This window comes from Aythya marila (genome assembly GCF_965140915.1).
Source record: "Aythya marila genome assembly, chromosome: 2".
Taxonomy (NCBI): Eukaryota; Metazoa; Chordata; class Aves; order Anseriformes; family Anatidae; genus Aythya; species Aythya marila.
The window spans coordinates 62,270,898-62,296,771 of NC_139043.1; the positions used below are offsets into that span (position 1 = coordinate 62,270,898).

General features: G+C 39.9%; 1 protein-coding gene across 1 annotated transcript in view; it reads left to right on the forward strand.

Moving 5' to 3' along the window:
- The window catches only part of NPSR1 (neuropeptide S receptor 1), a gene marked incomplete at both ends in the record, with an annotated part of 62,738 nt that extends 40,610 nt beyond the window's left edge, over nt 1-22,128 (forward strand). Inside the window, 7 exons of the mRNA XM_082752457.1 lie at nt 2,585-2,688; nt 3,149-3,242; nt 8,279-8,480; nt 17,539-17,615; nt 19,532-19,624; nt 21,731-21,911; nt 22,035-22,128. Of these exons, the coding sequence (XP_082608583.1) occupies nt 2,585-2,688; nt 3,149-3,242; nt 8,279-8,480; nt 17,539-17,615; nt 19,532-19,624; nt 21,731-21,911; nt 22,035-22,128 (845 nt within the window). The remainder of the gene's footprint in view (nt 1-2,584; nt 2,689-3,148; nt 3,243-8,278; nt 8,481-17,538; nt 17,616-19,531; nt 19,625-21,730; nt 21,912-22,034) is intronic.
- Nucleotides 22,129-25,874: the final 3,746 nt, after the last annotated feature.

Below are 25,874 nucleotides of genomic sequence, written 5' to 3' on the forward strand. Positions count from 1 at the left end.
AAACGCTGGTGAGAAGAGAGAGGTGAGAAGACAGCCTTCTCTTCTGCCTCCCTGTTCCCTAGAGAGCACTGAGATGGGAAGGTGGAAGAGCAGACTGCTCATCCTCCTCCTCCCCAGGGGAGCTGAGCCCCCATTTACTGCCTGCTTGGCAGATGCTCAGACTGTCAAAAACTGGGGGATATCCTGAGGTGAACTTCTATTGATGTGTATTACTTTGAATTGATGAATATTTCATTACTGGAGAGAAAGAATATGAATCAATAATTCAGGAGTAAGGAGAGGGAAAGAGCTGAGTTTGAACCACTGCTAGAGAATACATTTCACTTTAAAATGCTTCCCCTTTAAAACCCTGTGGTTTTTTCAAAAGACCACCTTAATTACAGACACGTACATCTACAGACACCAATAAAATCTTAAAGCCAGTAATACTCACTAGAGAAGCAACCATCCCTTGCCTCCATGACTCTAATCAATGAGCAAAATTTAAGGTATGGTTTCAAAACAGGATTTTCTGCTGCCTTTAGCAGGTGTGAGAATTGAGAACGTGGAAATGATGGTTGGAGGGAACTTCTGGAGGTCATCCTTGACCCAGCCTCCTGCTGGAGGCAGGGGAAGAGAGAAGGGAGAGAAAATGGCATTAGGAAATACTGGGAGAGGAAAGAAAAAACAACAATTAATTGAAAGATATTGAAATAATTTCCATAAGATAAAGCCACGAGTAGGGAAATATCGTGTTCACTTGCATCAGCAATAATATTTCTGCTCTTATTTCATATTAAATTAAGAGTGCATGAAAAAGGAGATGAAAGATTACTGATACAGGAAAAAATAAAATCTTAGTTTTCCAATGAAGCAAAACAGATCATTGCTTCTAAAGCATTAAGTTGAGATCTCAATTTCCAGTTATACGTGTGAATTTCTGGAATTTCAAAGGGATTAAAATAGACACATTTTGGCAAAACCACACCTGTTTGCATGAAAATACTGGTTCAAACAATTAACTATTTGAAAAAAAAAATTGAAAAAAAAGTTTTGAAATTTTTGAAATGTATGGTTTCCAAAACCATACATTTCAAACCAAAATGCTCTGATATGAGGATTAATTATAATATATAATTATATAAAACTTTACAGACAGTTCTCAAATGTGCAAAATGGTGGTATCAGAATGAAACATTTTACCTCACTGCTCTTTTTTTTTTTTTTTTTATGTGGATTGAAGCTATTTTGTTTTGTTTTGTTTTGTTTTCCTCACAAATTGCACAAAATATTTTCCCAGCCTGCGCCTTTCCTTTGTGTTAGCTTGTCCAAGAAGAGCAAAGTGTTGTGTTACTGTAAGCAGCACAACATTACACTGATGCACCATTGTGTCTATGTATAGCACTCAAAACATTTATCCTGTCCTAAAGGGAAAGAGATTTTATTATTCTGCTTTTAAGTACAAGACTTAATATTGCCAATATGCACAAGAGCAATAACAGCTTTTGCAATCCCTTTGTACAACTTGCATTGCTGTAAGTGCTCATTTGTTCAATAAGTAGCAGAACAAAGACTGGAATATCTCCTCTGATCTCCTTAAACAATTAAAGGTGGCCTGAGGTGTGTTCATTTTGGTGCATGAGGACTGCAGGAGAAGTACAGACATAAGTAGGTTAACTTTAAGCTGACAGGGTGGGCTTAGTTATTAAATAATTAAGTTTGCAAATAAAATCCTTACAAAACTCCAGCTAATTTCAGCAGCATTTGGATTTCACCCTGGGTGCTTTCACATAGGGTACATATTTCTTTTTGCATTGAAATAAAAAGTGAAGGAAAACAGACATTAGGTAGTTCAATATTTGGTACAGCTGAGAACAAGCCCATACACTTAAGCACTAACTTACAGCTTCCCAATGTCATACTTTATCCACTCCTCATGGAAAAGCTCAGGGGTCTTAGCAGGAGGCGGTGAGCTAGAAGAACATATATCTGGTATGCTGCAGGATCAAGCCCTCCACATCTTTGTGGAAAGACCTGCAACATGTTGGTATACAGGGGAGTAGTGCCCATGGGTGATTTGTTAAGTAGTTCCACTCACAAAAAGCAAGTCACTATTTAAGGGTGAACTGATCTCAGTTAATTTTAGGCATCTTCAGTAGACATGCCAGTGTAGACCAGGATCCACATCCAGCCTAGTGCTGTTGAAGCCCTCTCAGACGGTCACTTCATTCTTTTATAAGCAATGGAAAGAAAAAAGTACTTTTGGGGTGCAGCTCATCTGGCCTGCTTTAAATGCCAGCCATCCCGAGCCACAACCCCAGTGGCAGTGACAAGTCCTCCCCTGACTGCACCACAACCACAGCTGCAGGCTCTGACACTTACACCAGTCTCACTTTGTCTATCCAAATGGATAGGCTTCAAATTAAGAGAATGAGACCAAAAAAGCACCAAACTTCCAGTGCTTTCTCTGGTTTTCCCAGATCCTTGAGCATCCCCCTCAAGGCTGGGGGAGCTGCTATTTCCCAAGGGTCCTCCCTGCCTCCATGACTAAACTGCACCTTGTGTGCATTTCTTTTCACATAGTTTCTGTGGCTTTCCTTTACAGATTCATTCACGGGACTCATAAACATAATGACTGACATCATCTGGCGCTACACGGGAGATTTCATGGCTCCTGATATCGTTTGCAGAGTCGTCCGCTACTTACAGGTACGGAAACCACATGCTCCGCTACACACCCAAGCTCACATGGCTTTGTGTCCCCACAGCAATAAACCCAAACAAAATGCTGTACAGACATTTTGCTAGCATCAGAAACACTGAATGCTAAAGGTATTCATTTAAATTTTAAACATTATTAATTAAAATATATTAAATCCTTTAAATTTTGTAGACCAGAAAAAGATCGAGGTGAAAATATCTCTCCTCTCCTCTCCTCTCCTCTCCTCTCCTCTCCTCTCCTCTCCTCTCCTCTCCTCTCCTCTCCTCTCCTCTCCTCTCCTCTCCTCTCCTCTCCTCTCCTCTCCTCTCCTCTCCTCTCCTCTCCTCTCCTCTCCTTTTTATTTTTTTTCCCGCAAAAGCTTTCATATATTCCTACAATATCGCTAGATCAGTGTTATTTTCTGCAATAAATGTGTCTCATTCCTGTCTTCTATACCTTCTGCCCCAGGTGGTCCTCCTGTATGCTTCAACGTATGTCCTCGTGTCACTAAGCATAGACCGGTATCATGCCATAGTTTATCCAATGAAGTTCATGCAAGGAGGTAGGAGAATTTCCATGCCTTGCTGTTGCTGTGGATAGTATTGGCTAGTTTCATTTTTCTAGGAAAGTTTTCAAAATTATTAACCTTGTGCCATGAATTATTTATTCCTGCTGTAGCAATATTTGGACTCCGCTACATTTCTCCAAATGGCAAAAGAGTTGTGGCTTCAATATGTATAAAGCTGCACTTAGCCCTCAGCAGTTTTTTATAAGCTTTGTGTTAGTGAAGAATGAAATGACATTTTAAAAAGTACAGGGGTTTCGTTATCTTCCAGCATTTTGAGGAAAGTATTATGGGCAAAAAGGTATCCCTTGTACAGCTAGACTGTCTCTAGGAGATACAACTATATTACCTATTTATTCATGTGAAAAAAAAAATGGATAGAGGCTATATAGTATTGAGAATTGATATGACTGCGATAAGAGAACTTTAAAAATTATAGCAAATAAGTTAGGATATTTATTCTGTTTTAAAATTCCATCTGTTATTTTTGCAGCACTCAAATACACCTTGTCTGCTTAGCAATACAATTTAAAGAATGTGAGTTCTTTCCTACAGAGCTTAAAGTCTGAATTTAAGAATGCTGCACTGAGTGAAAAATATTAATAGCAGGTGAGGTGGAAGGGGTACAGTTATGAGAGCCATGGTGGCTCGAAGATGCATTGCAATCAGACAGAAATATTATTTTTGTTTCTGAGTAATGATGACTTTTGACAGTCTGCTCTATTCAGGGGATCAGAATAATGGTCCTCTTTGGCCTTAAAAATCTATGAATCCATCACAGCCCAGGCAGTGGTGCAGCTCTGGCAGATTCTAAGGCCTGAAAACTTCAAATACTTGAGTGAAGTTCAACCTAATATTCCCCAGCATGTGGACTGACTTTTTCAAAGCGGGGAGGATTGATACCAAGTTTTTATATCAGTGGGCTTTTGGATGCAATTTGCTCTGCAGCTCCCACAGCCTTGGGCTGGGGAAGGTTCATAAACCACCTGAAACACTGGCTGCTGGCAGAGCAGGGCTAGCTACCAGACAGACCCACTGTTATTTCTTCTTCGGGCACCACAGGAGAAAAGTAACGTTGTTAAATTACTTCCTGGGCTTAGTAAAGAATTTTTTCAGTACATTTTGCCAACCATTTTGATGTTGATCCATGAACTTTTGTTGTTGTTGCTGCCATGGAAAATTTGGTAAAGGTTAAAGAACAAATTGCATGCAATAGCTCTTTTTCTTTTTCCCGTACTGGAAGAGGGTTTTCTTCTCCATCAGACTCTTCCTACACTTGGTGGGATGCAATCCTCAGAGATTGCAAACCTCATCCTGCCCCACTACAGTGCGGGTCACTCTTTCTGTGCCCCATGGTGTGCAAAAATGCTCTTTGCACTATTCCTCCAGCCAAAGATACCTGGTCAACATGGGGCATACAGGAGCTGAGCAAAGGGATAATAAGCCTAGGATTAACAAGCATGCCTTCTTCCCTTTATCACCTTTACTGGAGCCCAAGTGGTTCAGGGTGATTTGCTAAGATCTGGCATGCCAGGAGGCAAGAGGGGACTTGATGAGCACCGTCTGCCTCCAGCAGGGCTGGTGCCACCAACAGATGTCTTTCATGGAGCGAAGATCATGCAGCTACCTGCATATCTTCAATGGGAAAAAGGAGGCAGTGGTAAATGCAAAACAATGATCTAAGGAGGCATATGTACCACAGAGACTTCTTGAAATATATATGTATATACACTAGCCTTTTGCACCTGGCTGTTCCTAGCAGAGGTGCCATGTGTGCAGCTCTCAGCTGTCTTGCAAATGGAGAACAAAGAGAGTTACAAGACTTTGTCATTGGTAATGATGCAAAGAAATGCTAAAAACCATTCTGTGTCAACTAGTGGAAAATGACACTTGTATATTCTGTCCAAAATCAAATGCTCATCCCCCAAAATCCTTCAGTCAAGAAACAAAAGAGTTGTTTCTCTTTACTCTGTTTAGAAATAATGTAACCTTGAAATATCATTTCAGGAAAAAAAAAAAAAAAGTCCATCGTTTTGTTTAGAAAATGTCAAATAATTTTAAATACATACATGTGTTTAATTACTAGCCATGAGTTATTTTATAAAAAACATTTCAATGAAATTATATTTTTCTTGGCTTCTAAGGAGATAAAATGGTTAAATATTTTATACTCACTTTGCAAATACACACATGACCACAGAAAGCACAGGATAGGGAAGAACTACAGTTTCTAATTCCAACACTTTTCAACATCTTGTTCAACAATAAAGAAGCTCGTTAAAATAAATAAATAAATCAAGATCGAAGAGTAAAGAAAGTGAGAAGTTATGGCAGAAGACATTTCATATACTGAAAAGATATACATAAGTAGTGTGCAAGCTAACAAGCAGGAGACAACAAAACTGCTTAAATAAAAGAACCCAAATAGGTAGAAACTGTCCCTTGCACGGCTTTGGGGTGCAAAGGCTCCAGTCCACTAGATCATTGAGATCATAACAACTCTCTCCAGACTTAAAAACTAATTTTAAAATAGCACTTTCTTGGTGAAAGGATTGCAGCAGGGTGGCAGTAGGAAGCAAAACTCCCCCCAGAAGGTGCTTCTCCTCCACATGGAGCCGAGAACAGACAGATGTGCATAAAAAACACTGCTGCAATATACAGATGGAAGAAGCAAAAGGGAAGGGGACATGAACAGGCCCATTAGGAGAGTACAAGAGCTTGTGACAGATTCCTGCTAATGTTGGATGTTCATCTTGACCATTCCAGCAATGAAAACTCTCCATATAAAGAGCAATATTATGTTTAGAGGAAAATACTGACAGGGGTGAATAGAATATCATACAGAATATTATGTAGAATATTATACAGAATATTAGAAAGCTGATATTTATTTGATTCCATCTATAACTTATTCTATCTATAACATATAACCCTAGTTACAGAATTTGCTAGCATTTGGAACATACTAGAGCATTTGCAAAAATAAAATAAAAATAATAATAAAAAAAAATGCTTATGAGGCAGATGATTAACATTAGCCCAATAAAAAAAAAAATCTATCCTTATGCTACCAGTAGCCTGTAAAGCCCTTTAGACTAGCAAGGTGATTTTCTACCAAATACAAATAATGTTTAAAAAAAAGAATAAATGAACATTGCAGCTAAAGTTTTACAAAACATGTAGATAAAATAACGCTCTTGCCAAGCACAAATTGCCCACTTCACTTCAAATTAAGGGTGTAGCTATACAGTGCAAAAAATAAGGTATGTTATCCAAGAATGACCTTTCCCCCTTATAAATAGACACTTGGGCCCTATTGAGGCTTGTAGCATGTTGTTTAAGTAGCTTCCTCACCACCTAAAAGCATTTTCTGCCAGGAGATATTCTGTGAAGCTCTTAATATTCCTCTTGCTAAGTTTATTCTGTTATGCTTTGGGAAACTTTATGGTTCTCTGCTTGTGCAATATTTATAAGCTTAATCTAACCCTCTCCCTTATGTGGATGTCATCAAAGTTCCCTTAAGCCCTGGATTAGCAAGACCATATTTTGCTGAATGTGGGTAGCATTTAAGATGAGCAGGATAAATGAATATTTGCAAGTGATGTTTTATAAAGCATAAAATTACTTTTTGAATGCTTCTCCCACATGCTTTCATATTGCTCTTTCAGCTTCAAGAAGAAAAGACATTCTTCTTGATATGCATAATTTAAAATGATTTTCTATTTCACACACAACTCCAGGTATTTTTTAGACAAGAAGGACAATAAAATATTTCAGCACCAAAGCTTCCCAAATCAAAAACTTGTCCCCATCTGTTTCTCTAGCAATATGACTCAAGGAGGGGTGAATAACTGCTGATGAGAATCACTGGTGATCCATAGATCAGCCACTCCTCTCCATACTTTTCAGTTAGAGCTACAAGGATTTTACCAAAAGATGCATATTTGTCAAAATTAAATATTCGGGGCTCTTTGCTCCAATGTGTTGATTTTTACAAAATTCCATAGGAGCCACTGGGCATCATTTGGTTTTCTACCAGTTTTCTCTATTTGGCAGTAGAGGAGGACAGAAGAAAGGTGGAAACAGTAACCCAAATCTACCAGGTATTTTGGCATCCCTGAACTTCCATTTCTCACCATGAAGTCCAGCAGGATCTCTTAGTGGATGGCTGTTGCGGCAGACAAAGCACGGCTGAGCACTCAAGCACTAGCCCACAATCCTGTTTCTCTGTTGCATAGTTAGCTGCCCACCCTTGGTGTGGTTGGGCTTGTGTCCATCAGCTGGAGCTGGGTTTGGTCCCCACTGTGCCATGGGGAACTGCAGGACATGCCTGGGCTCTCCAGCATCACTTCTCCTTGGGGCAGTAGAGTTTCAGCCGGGGTCAAGAGCAGATGGCTGTGCAGTTTTGTTTCCACCCTAAACAGATGCATTTTCTATTTCCTGGGAGGGAATATTTTTTGAGTTTTCTCCCTGCAAGGTACATCAATATGTTAATTTTCCATTCCAAGGAGGACATTTCCCCCCTCCAGTATATCCAGTACACTCCAACCCAGGTATATTTTAAGTAGCCCTTCCTGGTCTCAACCCTCTTCAGTTACCTGTAGCACAAAGGCTCCTTCTTTTCCATCTGTCTCCATACTGACCTCTGTTTTGCTGTGCCCAGGTACAAACGTGCATCAGGGCAGGCTTGACTTCCCCTGCACTCATTCATAAAGTTGCCTTGGTGGCCAAGAGGAATATTTTACTTCTCAGGTTTCTGACTTGCTGACCCTCACCCATGCCTTTCCCATAGCATTTCAGATTCAATGGGCCCAAAGAATCTTGAAAAAAGATCATAACTAAATGACTTTTTACCATGAGAAAGAGATGAACCCCCGCACTCCCTTGCACTCTTCTCAGCACCAACTGGCTTAACTGAAAACACCTTTCTTCACACAGTCTCTACTCCTCCCCACCTTTCTCTCAGTTCTGCTTCAAAGGGACAGCCTCATTGGCAACCCCAATAACACTGTCTGTTTGAATCTGTTGAACAGAAAGACAGGCGAAAGTTCTTATTGGAGTGGCCTGGAGCCTCTCTTTCCTGTTTTCAATTCCGACTCTGATTATTTTTGGGAAACGGCAGCTCTCCAATGGGGAAGTGCAGTGCTGGGCTCTCTGGCCCGATGACTCCTACTGGATACCCTACATGACGGTGGTTGCTTTCCTGGTGTACTTCATTCCTCTGATCATTATCAGGTAAGCCTGCTGGTGGGAGTGCATGGTGAAAGCTGTCAAGCATGCAATCTTCCTAATGCTTTATTTTCACTCATTCATTATGGTTTCATTTCAACACCTGCTTTATAGCGGCTTCGATTTGCATCATGTAATGCATGGGCCGCTGTGCTTGCCCTGGGTGCTCTCCATGCAGTATTAATAGTTGGGAACATTCTTTCTGAACAAGGATTGAATCTCTAAGTATGTCCACTTATCTCTGCAGCTTCAGGCTTGAAATACATTTTTGAAATTATCTTGAAATATCTTGAAATATATCTTTATAAATACAGTATGAATATCTAGCTATTATGACAAAACATCGTTTTAATAAAAGAACAGAAACCACACTTAGACTAATTAAACTGAAATTAACTTGAAGTGCTCTCAAGTTTCATAGTACTAAAAGAGTGTTTCTTCATTGGGGTCAGAAAGAAATCCCTAAACATCTGAAGCTGTCAAACACTGCTAAAATACAAAGAAATTAAATTCTTCACATTCTGTAATGGGGAATTTGAACAAAGGTGATCTGCAGCAGAATCTCCTTTTAAACTGAGCTCAGCCAATATCCCAAACTGTGCTTGGTGATCAATGAATTTATTGCCTTCCTCTCGGGTGCTGCCATTAGCCAACATTAAACAAAAATGATCTAGCCCTGAGGAGCTACCGGTTGGAACGAGCAGTCAAAAACTCTCGTGGAAGGGGAGTGCAGCTTTGTAACTAACAGCCTTGAAAGACTGCTGGTGGCAGTAATTTGTGCTCCCACTGAAGACATATTCCTCACCTCTCTTTCCCTTATGTTCTCTTTCAGTAGCAAGGTTCCGATAGAATTTCTTTATGTCAATCTCTTCTTCTTAGTGGTAAAGGTGACTTGCTGGGACTCCTTTTTTTTCTGCCTTCTTTTTTGGTGACACCTTTTTTTTGGTGACAACTACTTGGGCTATGAGAGAGAAGCTCTGTTTGCATGCTTGTCAGACATCTCTCTTGATAATTCTGCTTTTCCAGTGGGTCTGAGACTCCCAGCACGAGTCTCATGGAATCATCTAGGTTAGAAAAGACCTTCAAGATCACCAAGTCTCTATTAGATTCTTGCTCATTAACACTTCAGGTGGGAGCAGGGGGGATGCTGGTCTTTTCTAGGTGATGACAGGACAAGCTACATAAGGTAAATATTAAAAACTGTTCCATAGTTTTAGTTCCTTTCCAGTTGGGTGATACCTTTAAGTTTTGTGAAGTTTAATCATAGAGATTAAGTTCTGCAGCTTCTAACAGAAACAAATTTATCTCTGATAGAACCAAAAACATGGGAACAAGGAAATTATGGTGCTTGAATTCATCTACCTGACTTTTTAGTATGGTTTCAACATTGACCAGTGTTGATCCCTAAAGAGAAGGGATGACTTCTATATTTTGCTTATACTGATGATAATACATCAGTTTGCTAAACTTTCCATTTTTGTGCAGAATGCACAAAGAACAAGGTCATTAAAATTTCTCCTTAAAGAATGGGCATCATAGAATAGAGAAAAACAGCTTCTCGGTTATCCAACTGCTCTTTGTTCTTAGACAGGATCATTTCTCTGTATTTTTTTTTCCTGTATCTTAAAGCCTGACTAGTTCTAAATAAACCAAAAAGTGTTCTTGGGAATAAGAAAAAATATGTGTGAATCTGCAGCCTGTTACTGTGGGCAGAAAGAATAAACACAAACACACACCCAAACTCTAATCTAATGGTAAAAGCAATAATGCCAGAAAACTTTGAGGCTGGCTATTATTTCTGGAGGAGATTTGTTTTGAAATTTTTAAACAGTTAGCGAGCAGGAAATTATACCCAGTATCTTAAGTGTTTCAGGGAAAAGGCCAGCAGCCTGACAACTTATCAATCATTCCACAGGTGTGTAAAACATCTCTTTCATACTCAGACTTACAGATCCATACATTTTCTATGACAGCCAACCCTTCTTTAAATGGAGTATAAAGGCGCCATTTTTTTTTTTATTATTTTTTTCTTTTTGCCAGTGACAGGCAAGCTACGTAGCAACATTTTTTTCTTTTTTTCTGATTTTCTGACATTACACTCCCTCTCCTCCCTGCCAGAAATGTGTGACTTGACTTACTGTAAATCCCCAGAAGCAAGAAGGTGATGAAGACATGAGGGGAAAGGGAAAGACAGTGAAGCCAGCATTTCGTAAGATTGCCCTGACAGCTGAGAGACAAATAAAACACCCTAAAATTTCTGCAGCTTTAACCTTAAGTGACTTCCACATGAGAAGGTTATTGCAGGGCAGGAACCTCAAACACTGGCCTCAGGGTCATGGGGCAGAGCCTGCTCCTGGTTCAAACACGTCTCTGATTCAGGGTACATCAGCACAGGCTCTCCCACCTCCCTGCCAGCAAGAAGAACAATTTTTGACAGGTCTTAAGTGGTGCTGGATACTAGGAGAACGGAAGCAGGTGGGCCATGGAAGGATGCTTTATGGCCATTTATTTGTTGTCAATTATATTATGTCCTTCAGAATAGAGAGGAATTTCTACAGCCATAGAAAAAGAGGATGATCATCAGATGATCATCAGCAGAAGCATTGTAAACAAATACCACACAGTTCAGAAAGAAGTGGCTATTTTTAAAACCATGTTTTCAAGTTTTGGATATCCAAGCATACAAGTAAAGGTTGCAACATCCCATCTGACACATCTCAGGACTGCTGCTAATGCAGCCTCAAGAGACACCACCTATTTCTTTAAAATCATTTGTCAGTCCAGAGGTTTAAAACTGATCCACCTAATATGACTGCAGCATATAAATATTCTGATGTGCAGTTTGCAGCTAAAGAGCAGCAGGAACTGACATTAATGTCTGCAGGGACTCCATTTCTCTGCAAAAGCCCTGTTCCACCACATACCTCCAGATGCTCTTTCAGACTGGTCTCAAACTAGACATGGTTTCAGAGGGGTGAGCGAGAGAGAGGACAGACACAATGTCTGGATGTAGCGGATGTGCATCACTCTGTTGAAAGATTAATTATACAAATGAGAGGTGTTATTTAGTCAAGAGAGGAAGGCATTTTGTGGTTTCTGAATTTAGTGATCTTTAGGTGAAGATGTTACAAAGAATAAAGCTGTAATGTGACAATGGAGAGATGATCCACAAATGTGCAACTGAAAAGTCAAGTAACAGTTTCTAAGAAGCAGGTTTATTCATATTAAATTAATATATAAAATGAATTCATATATGAAATATTAATTTATTGTGAATAAGGCAGCAGTCAAGTGCTTAGTGAGGAAGCAAAGCTTTACAGTGCAGGCTGCACACCTTTTCTGCAATAACTCAATTTGCTTACACAGCTCCTTTATTTTCTCTTCTGAAGTACTCTGACCTAACTGCACAGTGGTTGCCCAATGCAATATGGGACACTGTCTGGCAGAGTTAATTCTTAATTAGTTCTGCCACCTGTATCTGCAGAAAGCCTCACCTCCAGAGCAAAACAGTTCACCCACAGCAGCAGATTTTCTGGCATGGTCCATCCAAAGTGCATACAAAGGATAAAACCTTACTTTTCAGCTACAGAAATTAATTCCACACTGATCTGATGCTCTGGCTGCACAGTTTTCTGTTGCTATAACCCAGGTACCATTATCTTTTAAACTGCTCTCATCATCCTCCAGCTCTCCACAGAGCTGATTTCACATGCTCCTGGCACAGTCAGTATCTCACTAGAGCTGCATCGTTTGTAACACTGAGGCACAAGGGATACAATATTTAGCTGACAACCTTTATATTCAGCCCAGACATCCCTTCCACTGGTGAGCAAACTCCCCAGACACTACGTGAGCAAACCCTATAGAATCCAGGCCAAAACATGAACCACAAGAAAACAACAATATCCCTTTTATTATTATTTTTTAAATATATATATAAAAAGGCAATCTGTGAACAAAATACAGTCCTACAACAGTCCTGAAAAATTTCCATACTAGAGACTTCTGTTCTCACCACCACTTCTTCATAACTAGAGCAATCAGTGATCAAACAGCTTGTGGTTTTGTGAGGAATTTTTAACCCAATTGTAATACAAATGAACAAGATCTGAATAATGGAAAGGGAATGAAAAGCACTAATGAGATTTTCAACCCAAGTACATGGTTATCTTTGAGAGTTGAGAATCGGGGAGAGCATTTGTTGTTTTCATATTAAAGTTCCACTCCTCTTCTTTAGTTTTGTTCAGAGAGAGCCAAATATCTTGCATCATGTTCTTCCTTATAGCGCTTAAAGATGTGGCTCTAAATAAGAGGGAAGCCTCTTATTTGGGCTACTCTACCACTTTTTTTTTTTTTTTTTTTTTTTTTTTTTTTTTTTCCTGCAGTTAATACTGTTAAGCTTCCAAAAAAACAGACTGCTCAGAAAAATAAATCAGGCCACCTGCCTAATTTGTTCTCACCTATTCAGGGACAAGTGTCATCAGTAACAACCAAAGCCATTTCTCCTGCACCATGAAATGTGAATCATATCTCAGAATGATACCTGTGATACTCAAATACCTCTGGGGCACCACTAAACATGGGTCAGATCAAGATTACAGATTTCCCTCCTGCAAGGGTTTGCACCTGGCCTCTCTGGTTCTGCAATGGGGAGACAGGAAAGTTACTGGGGTTCTGTTCTACATCATTACTCTTTGGTCGGTGCCAAAACATAATCGTGTTTTGTCACTTGGATATTCAGAAAGTCAGAGTCTATAAGGGATTGTTCTTTTTAGCTTTTTTTTTTTTTCATGAAAGTCAAATATGTTCTCTGTATTTTAACATGATAAATGCAATATCTAGACATTCATCTAATATAAACCCAAATTCAAGTTACAAAAAACAAGCAGAAGTTCCTCTTAAAGCATGGAGGGAAAAAAAAAGTTCATCTGCTGTTTAAAATCAAAACTCCAAAGAGAACATTTGTTTTGGAGTGGAAGAAAAATAGTCAGAAAGGAAAAAAAATCAGCTGAAAGGAAAAATATGGAACTAAAATTATGGCATCACAATGAAAAGATGAGTAGATGAAATGAAAAGTATTTATCTGAATTAAATCAAATAAAATGAAAAAAAATATATTAATAAAAATATCAAAGGTCTTATTTTGAGCTTGATTCAATGAGCACAATCATTTTGCCTGCAATTTCCATTTCAAAACAAAAAAGTCTAGATCTTACACATATGTTCTAATATCTGCCTGTCTATTCAGTTACCCATTACGCATGCCTACAATGGTTTGTCTGGATGAAGTTACATAGACTTTTTGTCTTTGGATAAATAGTGCTGTAAATTAGCTACCATAAAACACAATGCAGCTGCTTCCCTTTGAACAATTAAAGTATGATGAACAATAGACAATGCTGTATGATAAATACAAGCAATTAACAAGGAGCTTCAGTGTACTTTTTGCCATTGTAATGGTTCACTTTATTAGGAAATACTGAGCCTGGATGCTATGGGATGCTATGACAATGTAATCAAATATTTTAAAAAAATAATAATTAATTAAAGAGCGGGTAGATCTTTAATTCTTATGATTGTTAATATCAATATGTAGTTTTACCAGACGACATTTTATTTTCCAAAACAGAAGTGATCGAGGAAATACCTTAAGTTAGTTATTCATATGGACAAAGACTGCCAAAATTACCAATGGGGTCAAATTAACTAACACCAGTAACTAATAACACGCAAAGGTGAACATGCATCTCATTCCTTCAGAATTTAGATCAATCTAAATTGTTTTTGGAGGTGCAATGCATTTAATTTGCTGAGTTACATCATATTCTTATATTTTTCTACCACCTCTATGCATATGCTTCTTATCAGGGATAGAAAAATTATTGCATTTTCATATGAACAGCATGCCCCTTCTATCCTATGGTCTTCACAGCCTGAACGACTCCTTCTCAAAAAGGTTTGGTTTCTTTTTCCATCCAGATGTGACTACTACGTCTGATCTCTTTCATCCTTTTCATTAGTCCCTTACTTGAAAATAATAGGCCACAATAACTCAATAATATAACAATAAACAGTATATGTCAGTATTACAGTATGCATTATGACTACAACACATTTATATAGCACCCAAAAATCCCCATTTAGAGTTGGAATACCAAGCACTAACAGACACAAAATTACCTGACATCTGGATCTCCTGTTCATCTGAATACCATCTCTTATCTGTACATCTTTGTTCATCTGACACTTCATTTACCATCAAGTGGGAATTTGTTCCCACCCTTTAAGATGTCACAGACCACCTCTTCTTCCTGCAACCACCTTGTGCAGAAAGAAAGAAGCTACAAGTCCATTCTGGGAAAACAAAACTGCTTTTCTCTTGTAATAAAAATACAACTTCTGTTCTGTAAGCGCTCTTTTGTTTTGTTATAGTTTGGGGGTGGGTTTTTTGTTATTGATTTTTTTTTGGCTTTGAAACACACACACACAGGTGCCTTTTTGACCCTAAATTTTGGGTGACACATTTCTGGAAAGTTTGGAAAATAGAGATTAGGCAGTAATACCATCTGGAATCCCAGAGAGATGAAGGCATGAAGGCCTAACTGTGGTCACTGGGAAACCAAGTGACTCCTCTTCCCTGACACCCACCCTGAGCACTGCTATGCCACCTCTGGTCTCCTTGCAGTAAAGCAGATTCCCATAGATCCAGCTATAGAGAAAAGAAAGATGAACAGAGGCAAAAATACTAATTCAAATTCACTATGTTGGCAGCACTGTAGGAGTCACCAGATTAAACAAGGAATTAATGTTTCCCCCAGACTTCTAAAAAATAAGGATTCAAATGGAACAGTGTGTAATCTTACATATGAAATATCAAGTGTATTCTAGGACCGGGAACTACATTGCTTGACCAGTGTGTGAAAAATAAAGTTGGTACAACTGCATCTTGTGAAAGGGCTGCTCTTACCAGACTGCAGCCAAGAGGGCAGAATTTCAAGCGTAGGAGGGAAAGCAAGTGAAGAGCCTGCCTTCGTAATCCAATCCTTGTGGTACCTGGCTGGCAGGACAGAGTCTGAATATTTTGAGTACAGAGCTGGGCTACTTTGTCCTGGTACTTGGGCAATTCTGAATGTGTCCTGCTGGACACACAGAGATCTTTATCAGAGGGGATATTGTTCTGACTGCAAATAAAAAGGTCAGGCTAGAGACAGCAGTCTGGAGATAAAATAGAAGCAGGTCTTGCAGGAGCTGGCTGAAGTTTTCTCAAGATAATGACAATTATCATCATAATAGATTCTGATTCACTGGAACAATCAAAGGAGAAATTATACATGAATTTTCAACCATTGTCAGTGCAAAGTACACAGAAACTTTCAAGTGTGCGAGCTGATAAACAAACAGGCTCTTGAAAAGCCAGGAGATAAAAGGAAAATGTTCAAGTCAGCTGGGAGCCATGCTGGATCTTTGAAGGGATTAAGGGAGGCAAGCTGGTGTCTGCAGCAGATGTATGAAAAATCCTTGCTGGGTAAGTACAGCACTGCTCTGCTGCACAGCCTGGTCTGCACACTGAATTTCCATCTCTCCCTTCTGAGTCTGGGAACCAGATGTCTCAAACCTGCAGAGAAAGGAAACCCCCAAGATGCACAAATACTGCCTTGCAAGCGTGGCTAGGAATTGAGGTTGCTATAGGAAAGGCTCATATATCAGTCTGAAAGCTCTAGTAACAATAATGTCTCTTCTGACAACAAAAATAAGCCGTATGACAGTAAGACATCTTTTTTTTTTTCATCTCTATAAAACACCCTGCAACAATTTCTAGAGCTGCACCTTTTTCACAGGCTCAGTACTAAGGTCTGTAGCAATTAATGGTCAGGTTGCCCAAGCTTACCCCAAAACACTATGGTATACTGGCAAATGACACACGATGACTTCTGTTGTGAAGCTTGGTTTTTATGTCAGGAAAACATGCAAAGCCAAGTGCATTAGCTGAAATATTTTAAAATTATTTTCATCTTCCTTAGCAGACTAAAGAGGAAGTCACTAGTCAAAGGCATGTTCTTGCTCAGTGATTTTAGCTGCACATCATCCAAGCTTTCAGGTAAAAAGGCACACAGAGCAAGGCCTAATCTTTCTTTCTTCAGAGGTAGCATCTTAATATTTCTCTTTTTCAGAGGTAACATCCTCATCCAGGGCATGGGTTCAAACAGCCCATGAACTGAGAGGAACTATTTTTATCTATTCTATGTTAAAGAAATAGAATCCCACAGTTATCACCTAGGCAAAGACCATAGCAATCCATAGTTGTTGTGGAGTGGAGCACTGTCCATCTTTCCCATCAAAATTATATGCATATTGCCTTCTATATATGCAAACTGTAGTAGATCTGGTTTTGAATCACCTAAATCTTCCCATATACCTGACATTTCTGTGCTCCTCAATTTCAGTCCCAGAACCTCAAGAGGTGAGAGTTTGCACCGTGGTACTTAATATTCTCATGGATTGTGCCCCATTCCCTTCCCCGGGGTACCATACTATTCATCATCTTCATATTCCCGAAATAACACCAGAACAGAGCTGGGTACACATCCAAAACAGGTCCCTCCTCTTGCTTCCACCATTTCAGGGTGAGTTCCTTCCTTGCAACTCCCATGTAAAGCGCTCATGAACACTTCCCAGTGCAGGACAAGGTGCCTCCTGCCTGGTGCCAGTAACTAGACACGTCTGGTATCAGACAGCTCAAAATCTCCAAAGAGCTCTCATCTGAGAGACCTTGGCCAAGCCATGTCATTCCTTTGAACTTCAGACTTGACACCTGCAAAGCCTGGACAATGATAACAATCTCCATTGTGAAAACTCTTCAGGTCTGCTTCTGAGAAGTACTTTGGGACAGTCATATTTAATTTGCTATTGTTGTTGTCATTACTATTATTATAATTCCTATGAAGTTCTGTCATCTTCGTGAGTTCCTTACACATCAATAGGTATGTTGACAGAGCATGAATGACCGAGATGTCAGTTAAATTTACTGTGCTTCATAATATCAATGACTCTTTTCCTTCTGTAGCATCATATACTCAATCGTGATTCGAACCATCTGGATGAAGAGCAAAGCTCAGGCTGTCATTATATCCAGCTGCCCTGGTGAGTGTCAGCACACAGATGTCTCCAGACACATGATTTGAATCTGGCCAGTCCTATCAAATCTGGGAATGCCCACACATGTAGTGTTGAGCTGGGACCCCATCACTGTGGTGGGAATTGGTTTTCTATAACTGCTGACTCATATCTCTTCTCCACACTTTTTCCCTTGACACTAAATCTGCTTTCAAGAAATTATAGAAAACATCTGCAAGGAGAGAATTAAAAGTTAAAAATCTTTATTCTAGAACTCAGAATCCTTAATCTGAGAACTTTGCTCATTTTTAAAATTACTTATTTTATAGCAGACACTTAGATAAAACGTTTGCAGTGTTTTCACACGCCTTTGCAAGTTTGGATTTTGGTCAAGACCAAGGAGTCTGACCACAAATCATTACAAGAACCTCACTTGCCAGAAGACTTTCCTGTTAGTTATGAAGAGAAGTATGTTCATTTACACTAATCCTTTTTACAACACAACTCAAAGAGTGCAGTGCACACAACCAGTTAGTACAGCTAAGTGGGGAGTGGTGACACATCAGACCGTGGTGACCAAGTTGCCAATACTTGCCTGAAGTAGGATCATGACTGTATTAGGAGGAAGTGTCCAAATGCATTGCTGTGCCTATTCGGATATCCTTTCATCATAACCTGACATCTGTTAACTATAATCTTGCAAAGATTTATTCCTCCATTGAAATGCTTGAACAGGACCCATTTCTAATTATTTTGCCTTTGTGACACAATCAGTATCAACTAACCTTGAAAAAAAATGTTATTCTCCTCACCTAAGAGGTATATTTTGCTCTGGAAGTCAAGTAATTTCCAGAAGTATTAAGTATGGACAATTTTCAAGGTTCTCTATGGGATATTTCACTGATAACATGTTTCACTGATAACAAACCCACATTAATTTTATTTACACTTTTTGCTTGCAAATTACAAAGCCTGGATATGCTGTTTTTGTAAGAGGTGCCAAAGGTCATGTACACAGAGTTATTTCCAGTGACATTCATTAAAATTTCAGTTCTTAGCTCGGACTACTGGAGCTGAGATATGTTTTGACAAAAAATAACCTTCTTGTGTATTCACTATGGTGAACCTCATTATTCTCATCCGGCAACATGAGCAGCAAATTGACATTAATAATGAAATCAAGCATATTATTAAAATCATGCTGGTACTGCTATTTAAATACAGCACTTGATTCTCATAGACATTAGTGTGGCTTCGGAGGAAATTAGATCAACCAGCCTTGGTGTAAGACTGAATAGAATTTGTTTCTCAATTCAAGGCACATTTCATTTCTGAAAAGCTAGCCTAACGGTATTTCATGTTTCATTACTGAGTAAACATGAAGACTAAAATGCATGACTGATTATCTAAGGCATCACAAAGACTAAGAGGTCAAGGGAATGGAGTAAGTAGCTTTCAAAAGCCACCTAACTGAAATGCAGTTAAAAAGTGAACAGGTAGTCTGTTTTGCCAGGTTATCTCTCATGTTTTCTTAACTGCAGTTGCCAGTTTCTTTCAGAAAACCTCTCTTATGACACCACTTTAGCTGCATTTTTGCAGCTGTGATGGCCAATGCTTTTTGTTAGACTGATACTGTTGGGCATGTCATCAGTGTTTCTCCTGACCATGCGCCCAAGTCTTGAGGACCAGGGATATGCAGCTGCCACAAAACTTCAGGAAGATCTCCTTTGCTTACATTTCCACTTTTGGTTTTGAAAGGCTTAGGTTTTGAGTGTCCAACTTAAGCAGTCTTGCAAGCATCTGAATTTCAGGAAATACTGAGCCCTGCTTCCTTACACTGAGGAAGGACGTGCTGCATATCACTGTCCTGACTGTGAAAGTGCATGCTGACACATCCACGCACCAGCCTTGTTCTTTCACTAACTGACTTATTCTCTCCCCAGATGGGAAAACCTTCTCTGCTGGCTACACCAGTCGTGGGTTCATATCCAGAGCAAAAGTGAAAGCCATCAAGTACAGCATTGTAATTATTCTTGGTAAGTAAAAACAGAAGAATAAAAGCCTCACAGCTGGCAGCTGGGAAGGAGGGAGGACGATGCTGAAGTTAGGAAGCTGGTTTTCCTTAGCTCCCTCCATCACCAGCAAAAAAAGTGCATTAGGTGGTTCAAAGAAGGAGCTTTACTTAAAGCCCTGACTTGCTTTCTGACCGTGTCCCCTGCTCTCCTCTGACTGATAGTATCCTATTTTAGGCACTTGACATATGCCTCAGGTGCAATGATACACATAGCCCTTCCTGCATGTAACGAAAGTAAAGGAGGGACATTGCCCAAAAAGAGCAAAGGAAGATGTCGCCTCCTTCTAATCCAGTCTGCTAAGAGAGTCTGAGTTGTCTTCTAGATTTAGAGAATATAGCCTGAATATAAGCTGCTGGGGCAGGGCAGGGAAAAGAAGGAGAGGCAAGAGATGCAGAGCAATTGAATTTGATGTCAGAAGCATGTTCCCTGCCAAGGTGGGAAGATGAGCTCTCCTTGCCCAACCAGGCCGTGTATGACTCAGTGCAGGTGTCCTCCGTCTCCCAGGGAGATGACATTATCCTGATGGAATTAGGAGGCTGACATTTTATCTCGATAAATAAAGGCAGCGTCACACAGGGCTTGCGATTAGCTGCCAGAGACGGGCTGGGAGGCAGCAGAAGCTATTTACTCCCCAGGGCTGACAACCTTCAGCTACCACTGCAAGAGAGATCATTTCTCTTTCCAACCCTAGGAAAAATTCAGATTGATTGATACCACGATAATAGCTACTACTGGAGGTGCTTAGTTCACCAGTTAGCAGTAGTGTCTGTAGACATGAAAGATGCCGGTGTGATTCATGCCTTTCGGAAGACCAAGAGCATCTTTTCTGTGTGACAATCAGAGAGAGTTTTTGTCAGAACTGGCTGCTTATTGCAATGCTATCAGATGTCAAGAGCTCACCGGGGTGCTCAATATTTCAAAGGACCTTGATAACATCAGGCACACAGCATTTCGCAATGTGCAAGCACATTAAGACACCTAACATTCAGGACTTTCTCTGAAGCCACCTAAAATTCTGCACAGTCAGTGCTGTGATCCACATGCTGACACTGTGCTTTTTTGTTTTGCTGGTACCTGTGCATGGACACCATCAGTTTGGTTACCCTAGAAAAAAGGAGGAGAGCTTACCTCTTCCTCACACACTCACTGAGCATCCTGCTATACACCAACTTAGAGATGCTGCTTAATATAACAAGAAAGCAAGCATGACTGCTGCTTCTGCTGACTCATTTGCATCAGGGGGAGCACATATGTCTGATCTCACAGAAAACTGAACATTTGCAACCCAGGTGCCTACAATTTATGAGTGACCTGTCTGTCCCATCATTTTCAATAACCTTTGTGACAGGATTTGACAGAAATTTATGAAAAACAGATTCATTCCCTATGCCTGCAAATAAAGATAAAACCATGGCCACTTCACTTCTAGCCCCTCCAAACAAAAGCTACGAATGATGCAGCCTTCTCTTCGCTTCCTCAGATATGCCTCTCAAATAGCAGTACAGGAATCAAGAAAATCTTCCTGCACGCCCCACCTACACAGCACCTCCAGCTAGCATGTAAAATGGCATGTTGGCCTACTATAATTTGGTGTGAAAGTGCCAGTCCTTGCTGCTGGGTGTTTAAGAGCCTTTTCTTAACAGGTGGCCGTGACAGGCAGCACTGCCACAAACTGGCACTTTGGTGCTGTGTGCTTTTAGACTTGCTGCTCACTCAAGGGACCGTTAAAAGAACGCTTCTCTATAAGTGATGATGCTTTAACTGGCTACCTATTTACCCTTTATGTGTTGTGCAGTGTTCAGAGTGCCTCGATATGTCTAGAGGGAGCACTCTAAACACTTAAAGGAGCACACATAATCTTTTTTTATGGGCATTAAAATAAAGATAAAGACAAATAGAAACACAATCTAATAACTATTCTCTTAAATAAGACCCTGAATAGGGAGAGATATTTCTTGCATGAACAAATATTTATGTGTTATGACAGTCTCTCTATGTGTGTCCGTGATTAACTCCCTAAATCGCTATAGTCTCTAACGTCAAGCTCTTCCTCTGCCTCTGTTGCAGCATTTGTTCTCTGTTGGAGCCCTTATTTTCTGTTTGATATCCTGGACAACTTCAACATCCTCCCTGAGACCAAAGAGCGCTTCTTTGCCTCCGTGATTATTCAGAACCTGCCGGCCTTGAACAGTGCCATCAACCCCCTCATCTACTGCCTGTTCAGCAACCGCCTCTGCCCGCCCTTCGAGTACTGCTCCTTAACTCTCACCCCCACTATCCCTTAGGAAGGGAGGGAACACATAAACACAGTTGCTAAACTCACCACCTGTTCTCTCCTGTTTTAATCCTGAATGTTCCTTATTTTCCTTAGGGAAAGAAGAACACGAAGGCTGGAGGGAACTTTTCGTGACCAAAGTGATGGAGGGCAGGAGATGCAGGTCCTCTCCAAACCAGAATACATCTAGTGTAAACGATGCTCCACATAGCCACACCAGGACCTGTACCAAGGAGGGTGGAGATTTTCCCTGAGAATAGAAGGACACCATGCACAAACCAACCGGACAGAGCCTGTACCTCGCTGTTGTTGAACAGCATGAGTGTTTTGGACCAGCACTGCATCTTCAGCCATTGCATGCCACCAGGACCAAGCTCGCTGCGTGTGGTTTGCATGCCACTTTCATGATGGCTCATTTTGACCATCTGTTTTCAAGCAAGCTGTAACATATACGCACTCCAAATGGAAAAAAAAATAAATAAATTAAACACAATGTAAACAGTGTCTAGTCTGAGTCTTCTCTTTATTCTTCAAGAGCATCTCAAAGCCATCTATTGTACCATGTAACTCACAGATCTAGTAAAGAGTATTGACAAATAATTATGGGAGGAGACCATTCTTAAAATAAAGGCACAGGCACTTTTCCAATGATAACACACCACTGTCAATTTGCATAATTACATATTGGCTTCACATGCAACCACACCTTACAATCTCATTTCCAGAAAGAAAGGGACTGCAGGGCTGGGTGGCTGTCCCCTGCCTCTCCTGGCTGTGCTTCTCAGCTCAAGCTGGTCCTTCCATCCACATAGCTCGTGTTCCCCTCCCCTTTTTAAGCAGTCTTTTGGGGATACTACGCTTATACTACCTAAAGAGAGCTGCCATATAGGGCACTCCAGCTGTACAGATCGATCTTGCCACCACACAGCAGCATTTCTCTGTCTCATGCCCTACATATTCATACCACTTAAGTCATGGAGGGAATCACGTAAGCTATTAGGGAACTTCAGAGGTGGAGAAAGGCCTGGGTGACATTTTAAAACTCAAATGATGTTCATGAGAAATTATATGTTGATGGTCCAGTCTTGTTTATTCTTGTAAGGTCCACAGAGCACCAGCTACCAGGCAGAGCTTTGCTGTAAAATACCCCTAGCTGTTGGGACATCACAGAATTGTAGGGGTTGGAAGTGACATACCCTTCCCCAGGCCCCTGGGTTTGAAGACAAATGGTCTCAAATGGGTTTAGCAGGTGGGTGAAGGCTATTGATTTCAACACTCGTTTTACTATAAGGCAGCTTAAAGTGCTTGCATGATAATGCACTCTAACCAGCTGCATGGCATGTTTTTACTCCTCCCTGTGCAAAATTAGCAATCTTACTCAAGTGGAATCTATTTAAACAGCTTTTTTTTTTTTTTTTTTTTTTTTTTTTTTTTTTAAGTGACTCTACACTGGGTTTGTTCACTGCTAAACAAGAACTGAATAAAATTGATTTAATTACCTACATTACAAAAAGCTTTTTTTCTAAGTAAGAGATATATAAAATCATGGGACTCTACATTGTCAAGAAAATAAGTAAGGTTTCTCTTTTTATTATGAAGAAATTCTGTTACATCTCAGTTTTAATACCAGCTTAATTAAAACCATGAATCCACACCACCCTTCACTGCAGCTGCCTTGGATAGATTGTATGTAAGAACTAGACAATATTTTTTTGTGCGCCTCTCATAACATTCCCAAAAATGAACTGGTTTGTTTAAGCTTCATAATGATATGAGCTTTTCTTTGTTCTTTTAATTTTCCATTTGATACAAATACACTGGTTGCCTAATTTTGGACATTTAGCAGAGTTCATAGACTTAATAGGAGCCTTCTCTTCTCCAGGCTGAACAACCCCAACTCCCTCCACCTGTCTTCATTGGAGAGGTGCTCCAGCCCCTTATTCATCTTTGCCACCCTCCTCTGGACTTGTTCTAATACTTCGACGTCCTTGTGCTGGGGGTCCCAGGGCTGAACACAGCATTCCAGGCAGAGCCTCACGAGAGCAGAGCAGAGGAGGACAATTATCTCCCTCCACTTGCTGGTCACAATTCTTTTAATGCAGTCCAGGATATTGTTGACTGTCTGGGCTGCAAACACACATTGCTGGCTCATATCAAGCTTCTTTTATCAATGCACCTAGGTCCTTCTCCTCAGGGCTGCTCTCCAGCCTGTGTTTAGCTTGGGATCATCCTGCCCCAGATGCAGGACCTTGTACTTGGCCTTGCTGAACCTCAGGAGGTTCAGCACACACCCAACTCTGAAGACTGTCAAGGTCCCTCTGGACAGCATCCCCTTCTTCCAGTACATTGGCTTCACTGCACAGCTTGGTGTCATTGGCAAACTTGCTGAGGGTGCACTTGATCCCACTGTCCATGTCACTGACAAAGATATTTTGCTATGATACAGATTGATTTGTCTTCCACCAAGATTTCTTAAATGTCTCTAAGATTCAAAAGGCATGAATGAATAAAGGTCTCTATTCTACAAGTCACATAAACATTTATACATGAATTGTTTTTAGGGTAATCGGGTCCACAAGTATGATTATAGAAGTAGGCTTATGCAATATGGCTTTACAATACTAGATATTGCAAATATCACACCCATACTGGTAGCATTCTCTAAGAAGGCCACATAAGCAAAAGAAGTGAGACTAGTCCTTATTTTAGTTCAAGCCCTGGTGTCTTAAAAAAAAAAAAAAAAAAAAAAAAAAAAAAAGCAAGCTTTACAGTTGTTAAGATTTCATATTTTTTGACACTTCAAGACACAGCAAAATCCTCTCTCAAACCAAGAGCCTCTATTCAAAGCCTAGGAACAAGTGGCTCAATAAAAAAAGAATATTTTCAACACAGCTTTGGTGAAGAATTTCTGAAGAGATGAGTGCTTTCAGGCACCACCAGCCTGAGATACCTGAGAATAGTCTCTTGGCATTCACAAGGAACATGCTTGTTGGCAAGATGCCCCAAGTTATGAGTCCCTTCAGAAAGTCCTACCCACGCTGTTTGTACAGATTCATTTCACACAAGAACCCAGAAGGCATAACGCTACCTGCCATTTCACTTTACTCATCACAAGGACTGCATGCACTCTTCAGAAGTACTTGATGAAAACAGAGGAACTACAAAAGAAAGAAATTGCAGAAAACACAACAAAAAAGTGTATATACATTGTTGTCTTAAATACCTTTTTTTTTTTTTTTTTTTTTTTCAAGTGAGGAATCATTCCATGATGAAAATAAATCACAGCAGAAGCTATCTAACTTCCACCCAACAGCCTGGTGCTTACATGAAGAGAGATTTTAGTTTATTCACCAACCCTTGAAAAAACATGATTGATCTGGGGAGTAGATGCAATTTTTTCTGTAAGGTAAAATATGTTTCATTTTCTTTAGTAAACTGTAATTTATTGTACATAGCATTCAATTTAGATAAGCATTATAGCTGAATGGTTCATCAGATAATCTTCTGTCATGTTTGATGGCATCCTATTCTGAGCATGCATAAATTATGGGGGTAGAGGGTTAGGCATACAAACACAGGCATGAATTTACAAATAGACACTGCTTATACCTCATACTGACTTACTTATAGTGGTACATAATTAGAAACTCAACTGTTAATTTAGACTCAAGTGATGCAAATGAAAAGGGGCTAAAATTCAGCAGCTTTAATAAATTCAGTAAAAATGAACAGACTGAGGCATCTCATAGAAAGAACTGGATTATCTTTACCACTGGATTAGCAGAAATCTTATGAAATGTACCATCTATCATATATGCTAATAATCAGTTGCATCAATTTCAAGACATTCAACTACAGATTGGGAGCTCATCAGCTGGAAACATCTGTGGAGGAGAAAGTGTTGGGTGGATCCATAGCTCAGATAGTGCCTGGTTA